At 34.5% G+C, this 20,139-nt stretch overlaps 1 protein-coding gene across 2 annotated transcripts in view; it reads left to right on the forward strand.

Moving 5' to 3' along the window:
• LOC149802426 (dolichyldiphosphatase 1-like) overlaps positions 1-20,139 on the forward strand; it is a 60,416-nt gene that overhangs the window by 18,387 nt on the left and 21,890 nt on the right. The window contains exons 4-7 of one of the 2 annotated variants that reach the window (XM_089951636.1): positions 3,559-3,655; positions 7,150-7,242; positions 13,132-13,260; positions 19,394-19,483. In XM_089951636.1, the coding sequence (XP_089807762.1) occupies positions 3,559-3,655; positions 7,150-7,242; positions 13,132-13,260; positions 19,394-19,483 (409 nt within the window). The remainder of the gene's footprint in view (positions 1-3,558; positions 3,656-7,149; positions 7,243-13,131; positions 13,261-19,393; positions 19,484-20,139) is intronic. The other variant, XM_089951637.1, reaches the window with a different exon arrangement.

Here is a 20,139-nt window from a genome sequence, read left to right on the forward strand (position 1 = left end):
TCTGGCTTCATTCATGATGTGTTTATCCTTTCCACAATGAAGGATGAGAACCTTCATTATCACAGCTGCCCATTGTTTTCTGCCAGTCCCTGCTGGTGTATCTAAGGAAAGATATGTATTGGAGATGGTGACACATCATCAAACCTGAGGTTGTTTTTTCCAGATCATTTTGAAATTGAAAAAAGACTAGAAGTATTGACTCTGATCCTCAGATTTGTCATCACCTAAGTTGGTGCTTATATCATTTCTGACTGGATTTGCACTCCAGAATCCCACTCATTTTTGTACACAGAGCCATCAAAATCTGGAAGGGGTGCTCACCAGGAGTCAGTGGGGATAGGTCTTCATGGCCTGTGATTTTAGGAAGAATTGACCCTTAATATCAACAACCTGCAAATGCAGTCAAGAAAATAACAACAATCACTGTTTTTTTGTAAAATGTCATGTAACAAATGAAGGTCAGTACACTGTCCAAAATGGCAGAGTGAAGTTTCACAAAAATGGAGTGAAATCATGACTTCAGCATATTACATTTGCATTTTATGACAAAACTTAACTTTTTCACTTCATTGCAGGTCAGTAATCTGGGTGTGAATCATGTCCACAAAAATATGATTCCTGATCATAATAAGGGCACACCAACCACACAATTATATCACTGTGAGAGCATGCAAATCCACACAGTAATATACCTGTGAGAGCATGCAAATCCACACAATTATATCCCTGTGAGAGCATGCAAATCCATTGCAGGAACAACTGACAATTTGATTGGATTTGATTTTGATTCCATTCTCGCTGTCAAAGGGGACACCACACTTGTCTGACTCCCACTTTTGAGGTACTCCACAGATATTGCATACTTCAGAAAAAATGATGGATGAAAGAGGAACTCGTTTGCATTCGCAACATGTGCAATGGAAAGAATGTTGGCATACCTCTATGCTGTTTTCATGTACTCGCTGAAATTTCTTAATATATTGTAGTTGTGTAAATCATGTATGATCTAAGCACAAAACTAATAAAAATGTCTGCCCCCATGTCCTGGAAAAATCAGCCTATAGTCCAAAAGTACACTAACATTAGTAAAATAGGGAAATGATTTCTGCCTGATTAGTCAATACCAACTTCTGAAAGTTCTGTGAATGAATTACAAAATATATAAAAAGTATTTTAAGAAAACAGCCTGCCTTTTTACAATTTACCTTTGAAGTCCAGTAAGTGAAACTGACCAAGCAGGGCTAGCAGTTTATTTATAGGTGCATATCTGAAGTAAGGCTAAGCTGTAACTTTAGCAGATATTAAAATAAGGAAATGATTTTTGCCAGAGTAGGCAATCCCAGCTTCTGAACATGCAATGAATGAAGTACAAAATATATAAAAAGTATTTTTTAAAAGCTGAAATCTTTTTTTGTTGTCACCTTTTTATACAATTTACCTTTGAAGTCCAGGAAAGTTTCATTTATAAAATATACAAAGAGTTTTGTTTTTAAACAGTTAGATTGTTATTTTTTTAATTTACCTTTGAAGTCCAGGAAGTCAAAATGACCAAGAAGAGCTAGCAGTTTTTTATAGTTAAACATCTTTAGTAAGACCAAGCTGTATACCCTATAACACAAATTACACCCATCAGTCATACACCAAAAATAAACTGAATTAAAGTTATTTTAGCAATACCTAAGATTTACAAGTTATTTTTAAATAGCCAGGTTAACCACTGAGGAAAACCTAGGAAATTGTTTCCTTAAAAATTAAACCCTATGCAAAGTATGAAACTGTAGAGCACCATCTTAGCAAGCAGAAGACATTTTAGCACTTCTGCTTTGGCCTACATTGTGTCTGCCAGTTTTCTCCTTGGTCTGTTTTGGCCTGCATTGTGTCTGCCAGTTTTCTCCTTGGTCTGTTTTGGCCTACATTGTGTCTGCCAGTTTTCTCCTTGGTCTGCTTTGGCCTACATTGTGTCTGCCAGTTTTCTCCTCGGTCTGTTTTGGCCTACATTGTGTCTGCCAGTTTTGTCCTTGATCTGTATTGGCCTACATTGTGTCTGCCAGTTTTCTCCTTGGTCTACTTTGGCCTACATTGTGTCTGCCAGTTTTCTCCTTGGTCTGCTTTGGCCTACATTGTGTCTGCCAGTTTTCTCCTTGGTCTGTTTTGGCCTACATTGTTTCTGCCAATTTTCCCCTTGGTCTGTTTGTACTCATTTTTGGACATTTTCATGGTAGTTTTGTGGGAAATTAGTCTGTTCAAAGTCCATAATGTAATATCTTGATGCAGTTTTCATAACATTGTCTGTATGCAATAGATATTATTCTGTATAGGACATTGTCTGTATCAATAGATTTTATTGACATTAGACATTGTATGCAATAGATTTTATTGACATTAGACATTGTCTGTATGCAATAGATTATATTGACATTTGACATTGTCTGTATGCAATAGATTTTATTGACATTAGATATTGTCTGTACACAATAGATATTATTGACATTAGACATTGTATGCGATAGATTTTATTGACATTAGACATTGTATGCAATAGATATTATTCTGGATAGAACATTGTCTGTATGCAATAGATTTTATTGACATTAGACATTGTATGCAATAGATTTTATTGACATTAGACATTGTATGCAATATATATTATTGACATTAGACATTGTATGCAATAAATATTATTCTGTATAGAACATTGTATGCAATAGATTTTATTGACATTAGACATTGTCTGTATGCAGTAGATATTATTGACATTAAACATTGGCTGTATGCAATATATATTATTGACATTAGACATTGTCTGTATGCAATAGATTTTATTGACATTAGACATTGTATGCAATAGATTTTATTGGCATTAGACATTGTCTGTATGCAACAGATATTGACATTAGACATTGTCTGTATGCAACAGATATTGACATTAGACATGGTATACAATAGATTTAATGGACTTTAGACATTGTATGCAATAGATTTTATTGACATTAGACATTGTCTGTATGCAATAGATTTTATTGACATTAGGCATTGTCTGTATGCAATAGATTTTATTGACATTAGACATTGTCTGTATGCAATAGTTATTATTGACATTAGACAGTGTATGCAATAGATATTATTCTGTATAGCTTCATTGCATACTTACAACTTGTTGATATTTTTTCACACTTTGGAGATGTGGATTCATGTGATTTGAAAGTGGGTCGTCATAGAAGGATCAGCTATTTACTGATTAATTTTCTCCATTTTCTGACAATCATTTTGTTAGAGGTTATTTAAAAGGTGATATTGACTTTGACTGTAATGAAAACTGTTTTGTGATACCTAAGCTGGAGTTCTGGGTTCTTTTCCAGTGAACCTATTGGACTACAATCAGATTTTGAAATATGTTGGTTCCAGTCCTGCAGAAGCATGTTCAGGATAAATTTCGACTCAAGGAACATATTTCAAAGACATTCATCATGATGAACATCAACTTTGTGCATGTTTTGATAAATGAGATTTCATAATAATGCTGATTATTTTAAATATAAAACATTGTTTACTTTTCAGATATTGATATTCTGTACACAGAATATGGGATGCCCTCTAGCCATGCACAGTTCATGTACTTTTTTGCTTGTTACCTGGTGCTCTTTTTATTCATTAGGTAAGATTTCAATTTATTTTTAAAAAATGATAAATGACTTGCATTTATAAAGTGAGTAGCTTTAAAACTGTATTGTCTTTACATTTAGTAGCAAAGTGGATACTAAATTGGACCTTTCTTTTGTCTTTTTCATCCATCCCCACACTAACTTGTTCACAATAACTCCTTTAGTATTATATTTTGATCATTAAATAAATAAATAATATTATATTTCAGCCATTCATGTGACTCCCTTAAATAATATTATATTTCAGCCATTCATCTGACTCCCTTAAATAATATTATATTTCAGCCATTCATGTGACTCCCTTAAATAATATTATATTTCAGCCATTCATGTGACTCTCTTAATTAATATTTCAACCATATTTGGGTTGCAGCATGATATTGTTGAGACACTGGCTGCATTGCTAAATTATTAGCATTCTACAGCTTTGTCTAGCAGAGTTATTGCCCTTCCTGGCTAAACAAATCCACTTTTGTTCTGCACAATGACTCCATAATTGGTATTGCCTATATGCTAAATCTAGCATGCAGATTTTTGAAACCTTTACTGACTTTGATTGTCAGTGCTTTTGGTTATCAATTCCTCTGCCTTACTTTTCAAGGATTTTCATAAATTTTGTATAATATGAATATCTTGTGAGGTCTTTTGTGTATACACCACTTGACTCAAGATTTTTGTTTTGGATGCATGAATAATTTTGTGTATACACCACTTGACTCAAGGTTTTTGGTTTTGGTTGCATGAATAATTTTGCTGCTCCATGATTGTAAAGATAACCTGTTGTGCAACCCAGCATCAAAGAAATTTTATACTAGGTTTTAAATGCCACAGATAAGTGCAAATGTTTCCAAATTATGTGAATTTTACACTGCCTCAATTTTATATCAATGCCATATGGATGAAAGTAACAGCATGCACAAAGATGTCACTAGATCATTTTTTTTATTGGCTTGTTATTTCTATTATTTGGTACAATTTGTTTATTTCACAGAAGGTAGAATGAGGAAGATGATAGACAATGGCATTTGTTCACAGTTATATAATATAACCCTAAATTCTTGTTCACAGTTATATAATATAACCCTAAATTCTTGTTCACAGTTATATATAACCCTAAATTCTTGTTCACAGTTATATAACTCTAAATCCTTGTTCACAATTATATAAAATAACCCTAAATTCTTGTTCACAGTTATATAATATAACCCTAAATTCTTGTTCACAGTTATATAACTCTAAATCCTTGTTCACAATTATATAAAATAACCCTAAATCCTTGTTCACAGTTATATAACCCTAAATTCTTGTTCACAATTATATAATATAACCCTAAATTCTTGTTCACAGTTATATAATATAACCCTAAATTCTTGTTCACAATTATATAACCCTAAAGCCTTTTCCACAGTTATATAATATAACCCTATATACTATAAACCCTAAATCCACACTACTTTTCTCACTTACTGCATTTTAAGAACCATGTAGAGACTGCATTTTAAGAACCATGTAGAAAGCTTAATCCAAGATGTATTGTCTATTAGAATTAATCCGACAACATAGACCCTTGAAAGGACCATCACCATAAAGACAGGATGACATGTTACTGATTTCAGTGTGTCAAAATGATTATGTATAAATGATGATAAATAGATATATCTCTGTTGTTTTGCTGTCTGGAAGCCAACAAGTTGCCACAATGCGACAACCTAAGTTTGTCATGTTTGCATAATTTTGCCACCACATTGCACTCATCAAGTTGATGTCAACGTTATTCTGATTATGTATGCTACAAAAATATCTTTTTGTGAAAATGGCAGCTTAATACAGTCTATTCCAATTATAAGACATGAACAATACAATTTTGTACTCATATTATCAACACATCTGGAACCCTGACTGTATCCCCTACATACAAACTCTGAAGAGAATTGTAATACCTGTCAACTCAAATGTAATAATGCTTCATAACTTTAATATGAACCGTATAGTAACAACTTTCCACTACATTCATATACTTACAATTTTCCTCTACAATCATGTACTAACAACTTTACAACCGTATACTAACAACTTTACAACCATGTACTAATAACCCCCGAATGTGTGGTCATGGGTTTGAAGCCTGGCAGAGTCATACCAAAGACTTCTAACGGTGGTACTAACAGCTGCCTTGCTAGTCGCTCAGCATTAAGAGGTTAGTGTTAGGACTGGTTGGCTCGGTGTCAGGATAATGTGGCTGGGTGGGATATCATGCTATATGTCTGCAGCATGATGCCCCAGTGCTAGACATCACTTTAAACTGCCACACTGCAGACATCATAGTGATATGACTGGAATATTGTTAAAGCAATGTTAAAAATCTAAATCACACACACACACACTATACTAATAACTTTATAACCATGTACTAACAACTTTACAACTATGTACTAACAACTTTCCTCTACAACCATATACTAACAACTTTCCTCTGCAGTCATGTACTAACAACTTTACAATCATATACTAACAACCTTCCTCTACAACTATGTACTAACATTTACAACAGCATGTTAACAACATTCCTTGACAACCATGTACCAGTAAGTTCCCTCTACAACCATACACTTACAACATTCCTTGACAACTATGTACCAACAAGTTCCCTCTACAACCATGCACTTACGACATTCCTTGACAACCATGTACCAACAAGTTCCCTCTACAACCATGCACTTACAACATTCCTTGACAACCATGTACCAGTAAGTTCCCTCTACAACCATGCACTTAACAACATTCCTTGACAACCATGTACCAGCAAGTTTCCTCTACAACCATGCACTTACAACATTCCTTGACAACCATGTACAGACAAGTTCCCTCTACAACCGTGCACTTACAACATTTCTTTACAATCATGTACCAACAACTTTTCTCTACAACCATGTACTAATGACTTTTCTCAACAGTCATGTAGTAATAACTTTCCTCTACAAACATGTACAAACAACTTTCCTCAACAACATGGGGTTTCCACCAAAAAACGTCTCATGATTTCTAGTTGGGCCTTAATGAAAACAATGCCAAGCTGCCATGGCAGCCATCTTGAAAGTATTGTTATTGCCAGTTCACCTTAATGGACAGTCATATCGACATGGGATTTTCACCAAAAGACTTCTTGTTAATGGTAGTTCTATGTGTATCTTTCAGACTGTGCCATATATTCCACCCAAAAGTAATCATTTTTAAGGCACCACAAGACTCTTTGATAATTATTTAGGCACTTAAGGCACATTTGATAATTATTTAGGCACTCAAGGCACATTTGATAATTATTTAGGCACTTAAGGCACATTTGATAATTCTTAAGTACTCAAGGCACATTTGATAATTATTTAGGCACTCAAGGCACATTTGATAATTCTTAAGGCACGACAAGGCTCTTGATCATATTTATCATATTGAAAGTTAGATTTATTTTCTTTTCATATTTATTCTGTAGGATATACAGAAATTATAACTGGGTTGATGAGCTGTGGAAATATGCCACTTGTGTTGGGGGATTTATATGTGCATCTCTGGTAGCATATAGTAGGTGAGTATACTATATGACTTTTTATATGAGAAAGCTTGCCAGTAGCTTCTCGTGGGTCGGTCGTTCTTTCCGGGTTCTTCCTCCACTATTAATACTGGCCGCCATGTATAGCCTATCTTGTGCTGAAAAATGGTGTTAAACCCTACAACAACAACAACAACTATATGACTTTTTCTTTTCTTTCTTTTTTCACTCCTATATTTGTTTTTCACATTGTATCAAATTTTAATCAACAAGTTTTAAAGCACTTGACTCAGAAAAATCAAACTCAGGCATATCAGAATAATCAAGAATTCTGAATAACTAATTCAGACAAAAAAATCTCAGCTTGTTGAGTTGCACATTGTCGGGATGAAGCATTGATTTTGAATAAGGGCTAAGCTTGACCAAATGGTGTGGGCACTTGAATATATTACGTATGTACTGTATTATCAGATCAGCAAAAATTCCTTAATTCTTTGTTCACTTTAAAAAAATCTGATTCTTTTTATAGGTTTCACTGGTATTTTAAGACTTAATATCACCTGAGACTGTTTAGAACTAGGTACAACTTTTAATTGATCAGATATAGCAAAATGGTACTTATCTATGAATGAATTTAATTAATAATTAACCCAATGCTTAGACGGTGGATCAAAAATCAGAATTTGAAACTTATCCTAGAAACACATAATAGTTCAGCTTAAAAAACTCAACTACTGTGAGCCCAAATATTTAAATAAATTTTGGGCTGTTTGAAGTTTTAAAGGATCATAGACATTACTTTACATCAGGACTGCCTTTGTGTGCTTAGGGATATAAAAATTGCCCAATTCCCTGCCCTGATCAGGATTGCCTTTATGGACTTAGGGATATCAAAATGACAGGACTGCCTTATGGGCTTAGGGATATCAAAATGACAGGACTGCCTTATGGGTTTAGGGATATCAAAATGACTGGACTGCCTTATGGGCTTAGGGATATCAAAATGACAGGACTGCCTTATGGGTTTAGGGATATCAAAATGACTGGACTGCCTTATGGGCTTAGGGATATCAAAATGACAGGACTGCCTTATGGGCTTAGGGATATCAAAATGACAGGACTGCCTTATGGGTTTAGTTTTATCAAAATGACTGGACTGCCTTATGGGCTTAGGGATATCAAAATGACTGGACTGCCTTATGGGCTTAGGGATATCAAAATGACAGGACTGCCTTATGGGCTTAGGGATATCAAAATGACAGGACTGCCTTATGGGCTTAGGGATATCAAAATGGCTGGACTGCCTTATGGGCTTAGGGATATCAAAATGGCTCAATGCCATGTCCTGCATGCTGTAAGAGGCATCTAATGGTGGCAACCATTTTGCCCAGGAACAAGTCACAAAGATGATGTTCCGGCTGAACAGGTCTTGGATTTTTGAAAATCGTGTGATTTATTAAGTAAATATATTGAAATTGTTTTGGGGGGGGGCGCTTTATCTTTGTTTTCTATGCATTTTTGAAGATACCTAAATATACTTAGCACTATATAACTTGATGTATCACCATATCTTCTACCTACCCACCTACCCACACACCTACCTACCTAGCTACCTACATTCAGTGAAACCTCATTATAACACACTTTGTTATAGCATGAAATAGTTATAACATGATCATGGCATGGCTCCAAAAGTTTTACATATTTTTCACTCATTGCTCATGACTGAATTTTGATTTAATGGAAGTTTTTATTGGCAAGTAGTGTTTGATCGTTTAATCTGCTGAGATGTGTTGTATTCTTGAAGAAAAATGTTTGTTTTTGCATACATGTATTAAAAGCTTTATGCTCATGAATTTTCGTTACTGATAGTTCAGTAGTCAATCACTTTGTTGATAGCTTCTTTGTGAACAATGTCATTTTAACCTTAGTTGTATTGAACCATCAACCATAATGCTAATGGTTCTTCCCTGTGTTTGTTTTCAGCAAATTATGTAAATTGTGGTAAAATATTGGGCAGACAAGAAACCACCAATGCCTGCTCAATAAACAGGCATACTTACCCATGCAATAACTGGTGCAATTAATGGAATAAGTTCATCACCCATTTTGATAAATAAAGTATCCTCTTAATACTAAAATTGCAAATCATTGGCATTAATCCAAAATCATCAGCATTAATCCAGAATCATCAGCATTAATCCAAATCATTGGTATTAATCCAAAATCATCAGCATTAATCCAAAATCATCAGCATTAATCCAAATCATCAGCATTAATCCAAAATCATTGGCATTAATCCAAATCATTGGCATTAATCCAAAATCATCAGCATTAATCCAAAATCGTTGGCATTAACCCAAAATCGTCGGCATTAATCCAAAAGCAAATTGGTTGTTGCACCTATCTGACACTCCTTTATTAACAAGCAACAAAAGTAGGTTATTTGATGCCAAGGCAGTTGGAATAAAGTACTATGACACAAGTAGCCTCAGCTGATCTGATGAAAGGATTTGAACCCACACCCTCATGGTCATGAGTCAAGCATGCTAACCACTGAGCCACTGTGACACCTACCTCTATTAGTCACCTCCTACAATTAATGAAGGCATTGCAATAAGTGCAAACCAACAAATATTATAAATAACATCCATCATGAATATGTGCACTGTAGAAGAGTTAGCTCCCTTTGTCTATGTTCTGGTGCTTGTGACATGCAGGAGGGTGCTTCGGGCCTATTCTACATTCCTAAACCTGCAGGAAGTTGTCCAAGAAGAAAACAGATAGGACTTCGAATAGTACTTACCACTATTATTAATTTATCTAACAAATTGTGTTTATATGTTTATATGACACCATGCTGGCAAAATATTTAAGGTAATTTAAATAATTGACCTTTACTTTGTCAGTACTTTTGTGGATATATTGTGATAGATAATGTCAGTTCATCAACCTATAAGTCCATCCTGCTATCATCCATCCATCCATCCATAATTCCATTCTTGTAACCTAAACTCAATCTACTTTTTGATCCTTGTTGCGACCATTTTAAAAATACACTGTGGACATGTGCTAGCTTCCATGTTTAGTTAAAACATTTCTTAATCCAGCATTATTAATGGGAAATGTTGTCCCTCACTTGAACCTTACTACAGTTCATTTGGCTCATTATCCAGCACTTATTAGACAAGTTATATCATGAACAGACATTAAGTAGAAATGAATAATAATAATAATAATAATAATAATGATGATTTAGCACAAAATAAAATCTTTAGAAGCTTTAAGCACTTTACAATATTAGATAACATAAAACATCAAAGGACAAGATTAAAAAAATAAATGGGGTCCCTGAGTGCTCTGTGGTCTGAAGCACTCACCATTACAGATCACTACCAGCTCACCTGTCTGTGTGGGTCCAAGTCTCGGGCTCGGCCACTGTGGGTACATGAGAAAGCTTGCCAGTAGCTTATTGTTGCTTGTTGGTTCTTCACTCCACCATCTATACTAGCCATCATGTATAACATATCTTGTGCTGACAGAAAACAGCAAAAACAAACACCATAAATTACAAAACAGAAACACACTGACAATAATTAAGGAAGTAAACATTATTAAGTCTTTATGTGTTCTTGTAGTTAAAATAGATGAGTTTTAAGACCTGTCTTGAATGAGATCACAGTGTCTATATGTCTAAGATCAGTGGGAAATTCATTCCACTTAGCTGGGCCTTGGTACACAAAATAACATCCATATGGCTTCATTTTAACAGTGGGAACAATGAGAATACAAGTGTCAGAAGAGAAGCACAAGTTTCTATATGGGATGTAGACATGGGTGTATTGGACTGGAGCCAGTCAATGAAATATAGTTTCAGGAAAACAAGATGTTTGTTTACCTGTGGCATATAACAGCTCCCATAACTGCTTGGTCCTGTATCAAAAAAGGACTCTTTAGTTACTCCAGGACCAACATGGCAGATTATATGTACACAGACAAATCTTTCCAAATGGTATTGAATGAGTGGTGTTGCCCTACATGTTAATACAGATGTTATTGAATGAGTGGTGTTTGCCTGCATGTTAATACAAATGGTATTGAATGAGTGTTGTTGCCCTGTATGATAATAGAAATGGTATTGAATGAGTGGTGTTGCCCTGTATGTTAATAGAAATGGTATTTAATGAGTGGTGTTGCCCTGCATGTTAATAGAAATGGTATTGAATGAATGGTGTTGCCCTGTATGTTAATAGAAATGGTATTTAATGAGTGGTGTTGCCCTACATGTTAATACAGATGGTATTGAATGAGTGGTGTTGCCCTGCATGTTAATACAGATGGTATTGAATGAGTGCTGTTTCCCTGTATGTTAATACAAATGGTATTGAATGAGTGTTGTTGCCCTGTATGATAATAGAAATGGTATTGAATGAGTGGTGTTGCCCTGTATGTTAATAGAAATGGTATTTAATGAGTGGTGTTGCCCTGCATGTTAATAGAAATGGTATTGAATGAATGGTGTTGCCTGTATGTTAATAGAAATGGTATTTAATGAGTGGTGTTGCCCTACATGTTAATACAGATGGTATTGAAAGAGTGGTGTTGCCCTACATGTTAATAGAAATGGTATTGAATGAGTGGTGTTGCCCTACATGTTATTACAGATGGTATTGAATGAGTGGTGTTTCCCTGTATGTTAATACAAATGGTATTGAATGAGTGGTGTTGCCCTGTATGTTAATAGAAATGGTATTTAATGAGTGTTGTTGCCCTGTATGTTAATAGAAATGGTATTGAATGAGTGGTGTTGCCCTACATGTTAATACAGATGGTATTGAAAGAGTGCTGTTTCCCTGTATGTTAATACAAATGGTATTGAATGAGTGTTGTTGCCCTGTATGTTAATAGAAATGGTATTAAATGAGTGGTGTTGCCCTACATGTTAATAGAAATGGTATTGAATGAGTGGTGTTGCCCTACATGTTAATACAGATGGTATTGAATGAGTGGTGTTGCCCTACATGTTAATAGAAATGGTATTTAATGAGTGGTGTTGCCCTACATGTTAATAGAAATGGCATTGAATGAGTGGTGTTGCCCTGCATGTTAATAGAAATGGTATTGAATGAATGGTGTTTGCCTGCATGTTAATACAAATGGTATCGAATGAGTGGTGTTGCCTACATGTTAATACAGATGGTATTGAATGAGTGTTGTTGCCCTGTATGTTAATACATATGGTATTGAACGAGTTGTGTTTCCCTGTATCTTAATAAAAATGGTATTGAATGAATGGTGTTTCCCTGTATCTTAATAAAAATGGTATTGAATGAGGTGTTTGCCTGCATGTTAATACAAATGGTATTGAATGAGTGGTGTTTGCCTGTATGTTAATACAAATGGTATTGAATGAGTGGTGTTTGCCTGTATGTTAATTCAAATGATATTGAAATCATTCAAGCAAGGAATAGATTTGGTCATTTTAGCTGTACTTGAGATTCTTACATGAAACTTGGCTGAGCTACAGAGCAATGGTAAGCTGAACGAACTGGAAACTGTGACCTAGAAATTAAGAATTCATTCCAGTGTTTTTTGACCTAGGTCCCTCCTATTTTCTTTTCTGTAACATCCCCCCCCCCGTGTAATTAGCATCAATGACTTCCTATTACACTGACATGCCTACTACCACAGCATTTTAGCATTTGTGAGAACTGCTTACATTATGCAAACAATCTGATACAGAAGCTATCTTTCTCAGCATAAAGAACACATTGTTTCATGCAGTTGTGAAATTTTCCATAGTTCAAGTGAGAATTTTGATGATGTTGGTAGATGTCCTGTATGATGTTTTTTCTGGTAATACGATGTATCAGCCAATAAACTTTCATGAAGATTTTTTTTTACCAATATTTTTTCTGTTTTCAGAGTTTACTTAGGATACCATACATTCAAACAAGTTTTATGTGGGGCCTCTATTGGTGCAGTTCTAGGTTGTGTCTGGTTCAGTGTTGTTCAGTTCATGTTTACACCTGTCTTCCCTTTCCTTGCATCCAGGTAAGCAAATAGAATCAATCCTGTAAATATGTTTCTTCTTGTTACCCAATCACAACACCTTAGAACTACTACTGCCTTGCAAATCTTTCAGCCTAAACTTTATAGTTAAAAAGCTAAATTGATATGCAACCTAGGTGTCAGTTAGAATGATTCCCCCCCCCCATGATATGGGGATACAGGGAAATTAGGTTTATGATTAAGAATTTGTTTAATGATGATACTAATATCATGATACTACTTGTTTTTAGGTATCATTTAAATATTTCCTAAGTTTCAAAATGAATTGTCTCAACATTATAAACAACTGATTTTTTAGAAAATCATTAAATTAAGTGGTAACTTTTCTTTTTTACTTCCTTGACTATAATTCATTTTGCCTTCATTTTTGTCTTAAATGTACAGTATGCAAAAAGGTTTAAAGAAGTAAATTTGTCATTGTTTTTTGGGCTCATTACATGTAAATCAGTGTACTGAATTTCCTGTAGTGCCCAGTCAGTTTAAAGTGAGTGTCCAAAATGTATTTCTGCAATAACTTCTGTAACTATACTATGGAAGAAGTATTTTACATGGTATATAATGTATGTATTACAGATGTATTATCAGAAAAATGTTGTTTTTGTTGTTGTAGTATTACTATTGTTATCACTGTTCTTGATCTTCAGATTTCTTTAAGATGGTACAGGTTGAAAATATACATTCAGTAATGAAACCATGGGCAACTATGATCACCAAAACCTTTAGTTACTTTAAATACTTGATTTTGTGGTAGTCATTGGTCATCAACTGAATGAAGACATTGGTCATCAGCTGAATGAAGACATTGGTCATCAACTGAATGAAGTCATTGGTCATCAACTGAATGAAGACATTGGTCATCAACTGAATGAAGACATTGGTCATCAGCTGAATGAAGACATTGGTCATCAACTGAATGAAGTCATTGGTCATCAGCTGAATGAAGACATTGGTTTTCAGCTGAATGAAGACATTGGTCATCAACTGAATGAAGTCATTGATCATCAGCTGAATGAAGACATTGGTTATCAACTGAATGAAGACATTGGTCATCAAATGAATGAAGTCATTGGTCATCAGCTGAATGAAGACATTGGTTATCAACTGAATGAAGTCATTGGTCATCAACTGAATGAAGTCATTGGTCATCAACTGAATGAAGTCATTGGTCATCAACTGAATGAAGACATTGGTCATCAGCTGAATGAAGTCATTGGTCATCAACTGAATGAAGTCATTGGTCATCAGCTGAATGAAGACATTGGTCATCAACTGAATGAAGTCATTGGTCATCAACTGAATGAAGTCATTGGTCCTCAACTGAATGAAGACATTGGTCATCAACTGAATGAAGACATTGGTCATCAACTGAATGAAGTCATTGGTCATCAACTGAATGAAGACATTGGTCATCAACTGAATGAAGACATTTGTCATCAACTGAATGAAGACATTGGTCATCAACTGAATGAAAACATTGGTCATCAACTGAATGAAGACATTGGTCATCAACTGAATGAAGACATTGGTTATCAGCAGAATGAAGACATTGGTTATCAGCTGCATTAAAACATTGCTCATCAACTGCATTAAAACATTGCTCATCAACTTCAATATATACTTGATTGTTTGGAAGACATTGGTCATCAGCTGCATTAAGACGTTGGTCATCAACTGCATTAAAACATTGGTCATCGACTTCAGTATATACTTGATTGTGTGGAAGACATTGGTCATCAGCTGCATTAAGACATTGGTCTTCAACTGCATTAAGACATTTGTCATCAACTGCATTAAAACATTGGTCGTCAACTTCAATATATACTTGATTGTGTGGAAGACATTGGTCATCAGCTGCATTAAGACATTGGTCATCAACTGCATTAAGACATTGATCATCAACTACATTAAGACATTGGTCATCAACTTCAGTATATACTTGATTGTGTGGAAGACATTGGTCATCAACTACATTAAGACATTGGTCATCAACTGCATTAAGACACTGGTCATCAACTGCATTAAGACATTGATCATCAACTTCAGTATATACTTGATTGTGTGGAAGACATTGGTCATCAACTGCATTAAGACATTGGTCATCAACTGCATTAAGACATTGGTCATCAACTGCATTAAGACATTGATCATCAGCTACATTAAGACATTGGTCATCAACTTCAGTATATACTTGACTGTGTGGAAGACATTGGTCATCAGCTGCATTAAGACATTGGTCTTCAACTGCATTAAGACATTGGTCATCAACTGCATTAAGACATTGGTCATCAACTGCATTAAGACATTGATCATCAACTACATTAAGACATTGGTCATCAACTTCAGTATATACTTGATTGTGTGGAAGACATTGGTCATCAGCTGCATTAAGACATTGGTCTTCAACTGCATTAAGACATTTGTCATCAACTGCATTAAAACATTGGTCGTCAACTTCAATATATACTTGATTGTGTGGAAGACATTGGTCATCAGCTGCATTAAGACATTGGTCATCAACTGCATTAAGACATTGATCATCAACTACATTAAGACATTGGTCATCAACTTCAGTATATACTTGATTGTGTGGAAGACATTGGTCATCAACTACATTAAGACATTGGTCATCAACTGCATTAAGACACTGGTCATCAACTGCATTAAGACATTGATCATCAACTTCAGTATATACTTGATTGTGTGGAAGACGTTGGTCATCAACTGCATTAAGACATTGGTCATCAACTGCATTAAGACATTGGTCATCAACTGCATTAAGACATTGATCATCAACTACATTAAGACATTGGTCATCAACTTCAGTATATACTTGATTGTGTGGAAGACATTGGTCATCAGCTGCATTAAGACATTGGTCATCAACTGCATTAAGACATTGGTCATCAACTGCATTAAGACATTGATCATCAACTACATTAAGACATTGGTCATCAACTTCAGTATATACTTGATTGTGTGGAAGACATTGGTCATCAGCTGCATTAAGACATTTGTCATCAACTGCATTAAAACATTGGTGATCAACTTCAATATATACTTGATTGTGTGGAAGACATTGGTCATCAGCTGCATTAAGACATTGGTCTTCAACTGCATTAAGACATTTGTCATCAACTGCATTAAAACATTGGTCTTCAACTTCAATATATACTTGATTGTGTGGAAGACATTGGTCATCAACTGCATTAAAACATTGGTTGACAGCTGCATTAAGACATTGGTTGTCAGCTGATTAAAAATCCTTCCTGAAAGAATGCATAAGGATATGAACATTCACTCAAAGAACTTAAAAAACTCAGTTTTGTGGTGACTCCTTTATGGGCGAAACAACTACAGAAACTTCTTTAACTTGAGTAACCATTGGCTTTAAGCCTATTGAGAGGGATTGTGAGATTATTTTAAATGTTTGCTTGCATGATTTATGTAATTACCATTATAATATTGTTTATAGTGCTGTTTCTAAAATGGTTGATTAATAATGCCATTAAACTGTTGCATGTACAGGTTATTGTAAATATACTTATGTATATAGTATATTCTGCTGATGCATACAAGCAACATCGACCCTGATCAGTAGGGGTGAAATGATACAATTCATGATACACAGTCTGTGATAAGATACATGTGTACAAGCAACATCGACCCTGATCAGTATGGGTGAAATGATACAATTCATGATACACAGTCTGTGATAAGATACATGTATACAAGCAACATCGACCCTGATCAGTAGGGGTGAAATGATACAATTCATGATACACAGCCTGTGATAAGATACATGTGTACAAGCAACATCGATCCTGATCATTAGGGGTGAAATGATACAATTTATGATACACAGCCTGTGATAAGATACATGTGTTCAAGCAACATCAACCCTGATAAGTAGGGGTGAAATGATACAATTCATGATACACAGCCTGTGATAAGATACATGTGTACAAGCAACATCGACCCTGATCATTAGGGGTGAAATGATACAATTCATGATACACAGCCTGTGATAAGATACATATCAATATACATATGAACTTGATGGTCATTCCATCTTGGAAGGTAGGTGGTGCCCTTTATTTAAGTTGACCTACTGGTTGTATTTCCAGTATGCAAATTACAGAGAGACATATAGTTATCATATATTTATATGTAATTCTCTTCGATGACAAGATAACAGAAAAACTTTCAAACAGACTACCTATTTGTTGTAGGTGAGTAGTTTTATTAAGTCTTTAAGCCATTTAATGATGGCTCCATTTAACTCACTTCAGCCACTTGACCCTTTGTTTCGCACTGCACTGCTGCTTTGAAAACATTTTATCGCCAGTTTCATGTCTCATTTGGAAGACATTACTTTTTTATACATATGCTGCATAATAGGATGTCTCACTAACATAAACTTACTTCTTGAATCAGTAGTTTACTGACTACTATGCCAGATTTCTTATGTGTTCCATAATGCTGTATTAGGGTTTTTAGTCCATCAATGCCAAAGTCTGCTTGTGCAGACAGAAGTATTCAAATAAATATCTTTATTTACTTCTTAATTTAATTTTTTTCATCCATATTTATTCAGTTTATCTTAACCCTGTTATGGATATATGGTTTTGAAATATATGATGCCTGGGGCTAAGTTGGTTGATATAAAAAAAACGAAAATTGCATTCCACTTTTAAATTGTCTGTATTTTAATTAGGTTTATTTATTCTGACCTTTCTACATTTAATTTCACAATACCATTGAAAGGGGGACTGACCATCATGCCATCTATTTTTTTCCATCCAACATGTACATCTGACTTTTATTTAACACTATTTTTGGGCTTAAAATCACTCACTGGTATCTCCATTAACACTTTCCTAGCTCCAATAATCCAATATACTTCATAACTTAAAGAATTATTGTCATCATCATTATCACCAGCCAGTATTTGCTGAACAAAAACATAATGAAGCACCCCAGGAATCAGACATTTTGGGTTTTCTAAAGAGTGTGAATTTTGAACACACCTTTGTAAAACTTCCTTGATAGAGGGTTTAAACTACGCTATAATGCTTAGTCCATGGCACAGTGTGCCAATCAAGTTTAACAACCATTCATGACATGTTTTAAGAACCCAGATTTGTAAACAGTTCCCTACCCAAAAAATAGATGTCGCAACAAGAATGGTTACATAAAAATTGTATCCTTTGCTGGGCACGTTTTCATGTGCAAGACTTTCAACTACTTTGAGGGAGTTGTCACATCTCCAAATATGCGAATTTGTATAAATTTTGCATGATTCATGCAATTGCACACCTTGACAGCAACTCTGTTTAAGTACTTCACATATTAATAAATGATTTGCATCGTGAAGTTTTTCTGTTCCTATGCCAATACTTCCTCTCTGTCATGCAGGTAATAAGCTACATTAATTTCTGATTGGTGGTTATTGTTTAACTTGGACCAGAACAAGCGATAACCACCAGTGAGAGTTCAGTGTAACATACTTTACCATGTGACACACCAGTAGTGTAGCTTTCAAATTGACCAAAAGTAGACAAGATACAATTCAGAGTAGAAACTTCATGTAAAAGTTGTCATTAATTTTGATGAGTAAAGTACGTGGAACACATTTGGAATGTATACATCCCTCAGGGTTATGATAATTAGCATTGAACAGGTAGGTGGGAATTACAAACCGTATCACTTTGTGTTAATTTGTAGATGTCATGCAAGTGTTCTCAAATAGTCTTTTTCATTTTTACATTTTTACTGATAAAATTGAATGTCTGTGATTGCAAATGCTGTTTCAGATGAATTCTAAATTTAAAGAAAAACAACGCAAACTAATAATAATTATTCAAGACTGCTGAAGACTAAAATAACTTGCATGTGGTAAGTATCATTTTGTATCAATTCTCCATCTCTTGTGTCGATATGTGTATCGTTACAGCAAAAGTATTGATGTATCATTATATCAATGAATCGGTTCACCCTTACTCATCAGCCAGTGCTTTATGAAATATATCTACGCTTTGTATAGTTGGTTGCATACTAAATACATAAGTTACATTTGTGAAACAAAATAGTAATTCTTGCATACTTTCTATTTCAGTCCAGTAGGTGAATTTTTAATGCTTAGAGACTCCACATTAATTCCTCATGTACTTTGGTTTGAATACACATCATCCAGATCGGAAGCCAGGTAAAGTTCAATCACAAATTAGTTCAGTAAATCTTTGTTTCATCCAGATTCATTCATCCAGATAATATTCATGCTTTGTACAACAGAAAATATTCATGTTTCTTACAACTGTAAAAAAATCTTTGAATTTGAGGAGTTGCCTTGAAAACTGCATGAATTTTTTTAATGTTGGTTTTGTCCTTGAAATGTCTTTGGACATTTCTTCCAAAAAGAATAGAACTTTTCACAAAGCACCTTGACTTTATGTGAGGGAATAAAAAATGTTAAAATTGAATAAAATATATGACTTTTTAATACAGTAATTTTGTTGTTTACCTTTTGTCAAAAATAATAAATAAATAACATTAGATAAAATTGGCTGGATCAAATGACACATGGGTAGTTACCAGCTGGAGTAATGCCCATTTGCTGTAGTAATATGCTAATTAGTTAGAGGGTTTTGTTTTTCTTTTCTTTTCTGCTTTTATACCTGTTTATGTAGTGATAAACAAAGTAAAACAGAGTTAGTTCAAATTCTGTTAGAAAACTTTCATTTAAAAGTCTCTGAAAAACAACTATATGGAACTATACTAACCATAATATCTTTGTCTTAACCGTGTTCTGTATCCCAGACATTTAATAACATTTCTAATGTTCATATTTTGTTTGAATAAATT

Source organism: Sinohyriopsis cumingii, chromosome 3, assembly GCF_028554795.1.
Source record: "Sinohyriopsis cumingii isolate HCF-2022 chromosome 3, ASM2855479v2, whole genome shotgun sequence".
Lineage (NCBI taxonomy): Eukaryota > Metazoa > Mollusca > Bivalvia > Unionida > Unionidae > Sinohyriopsis > Sinohyriopsis cumingii.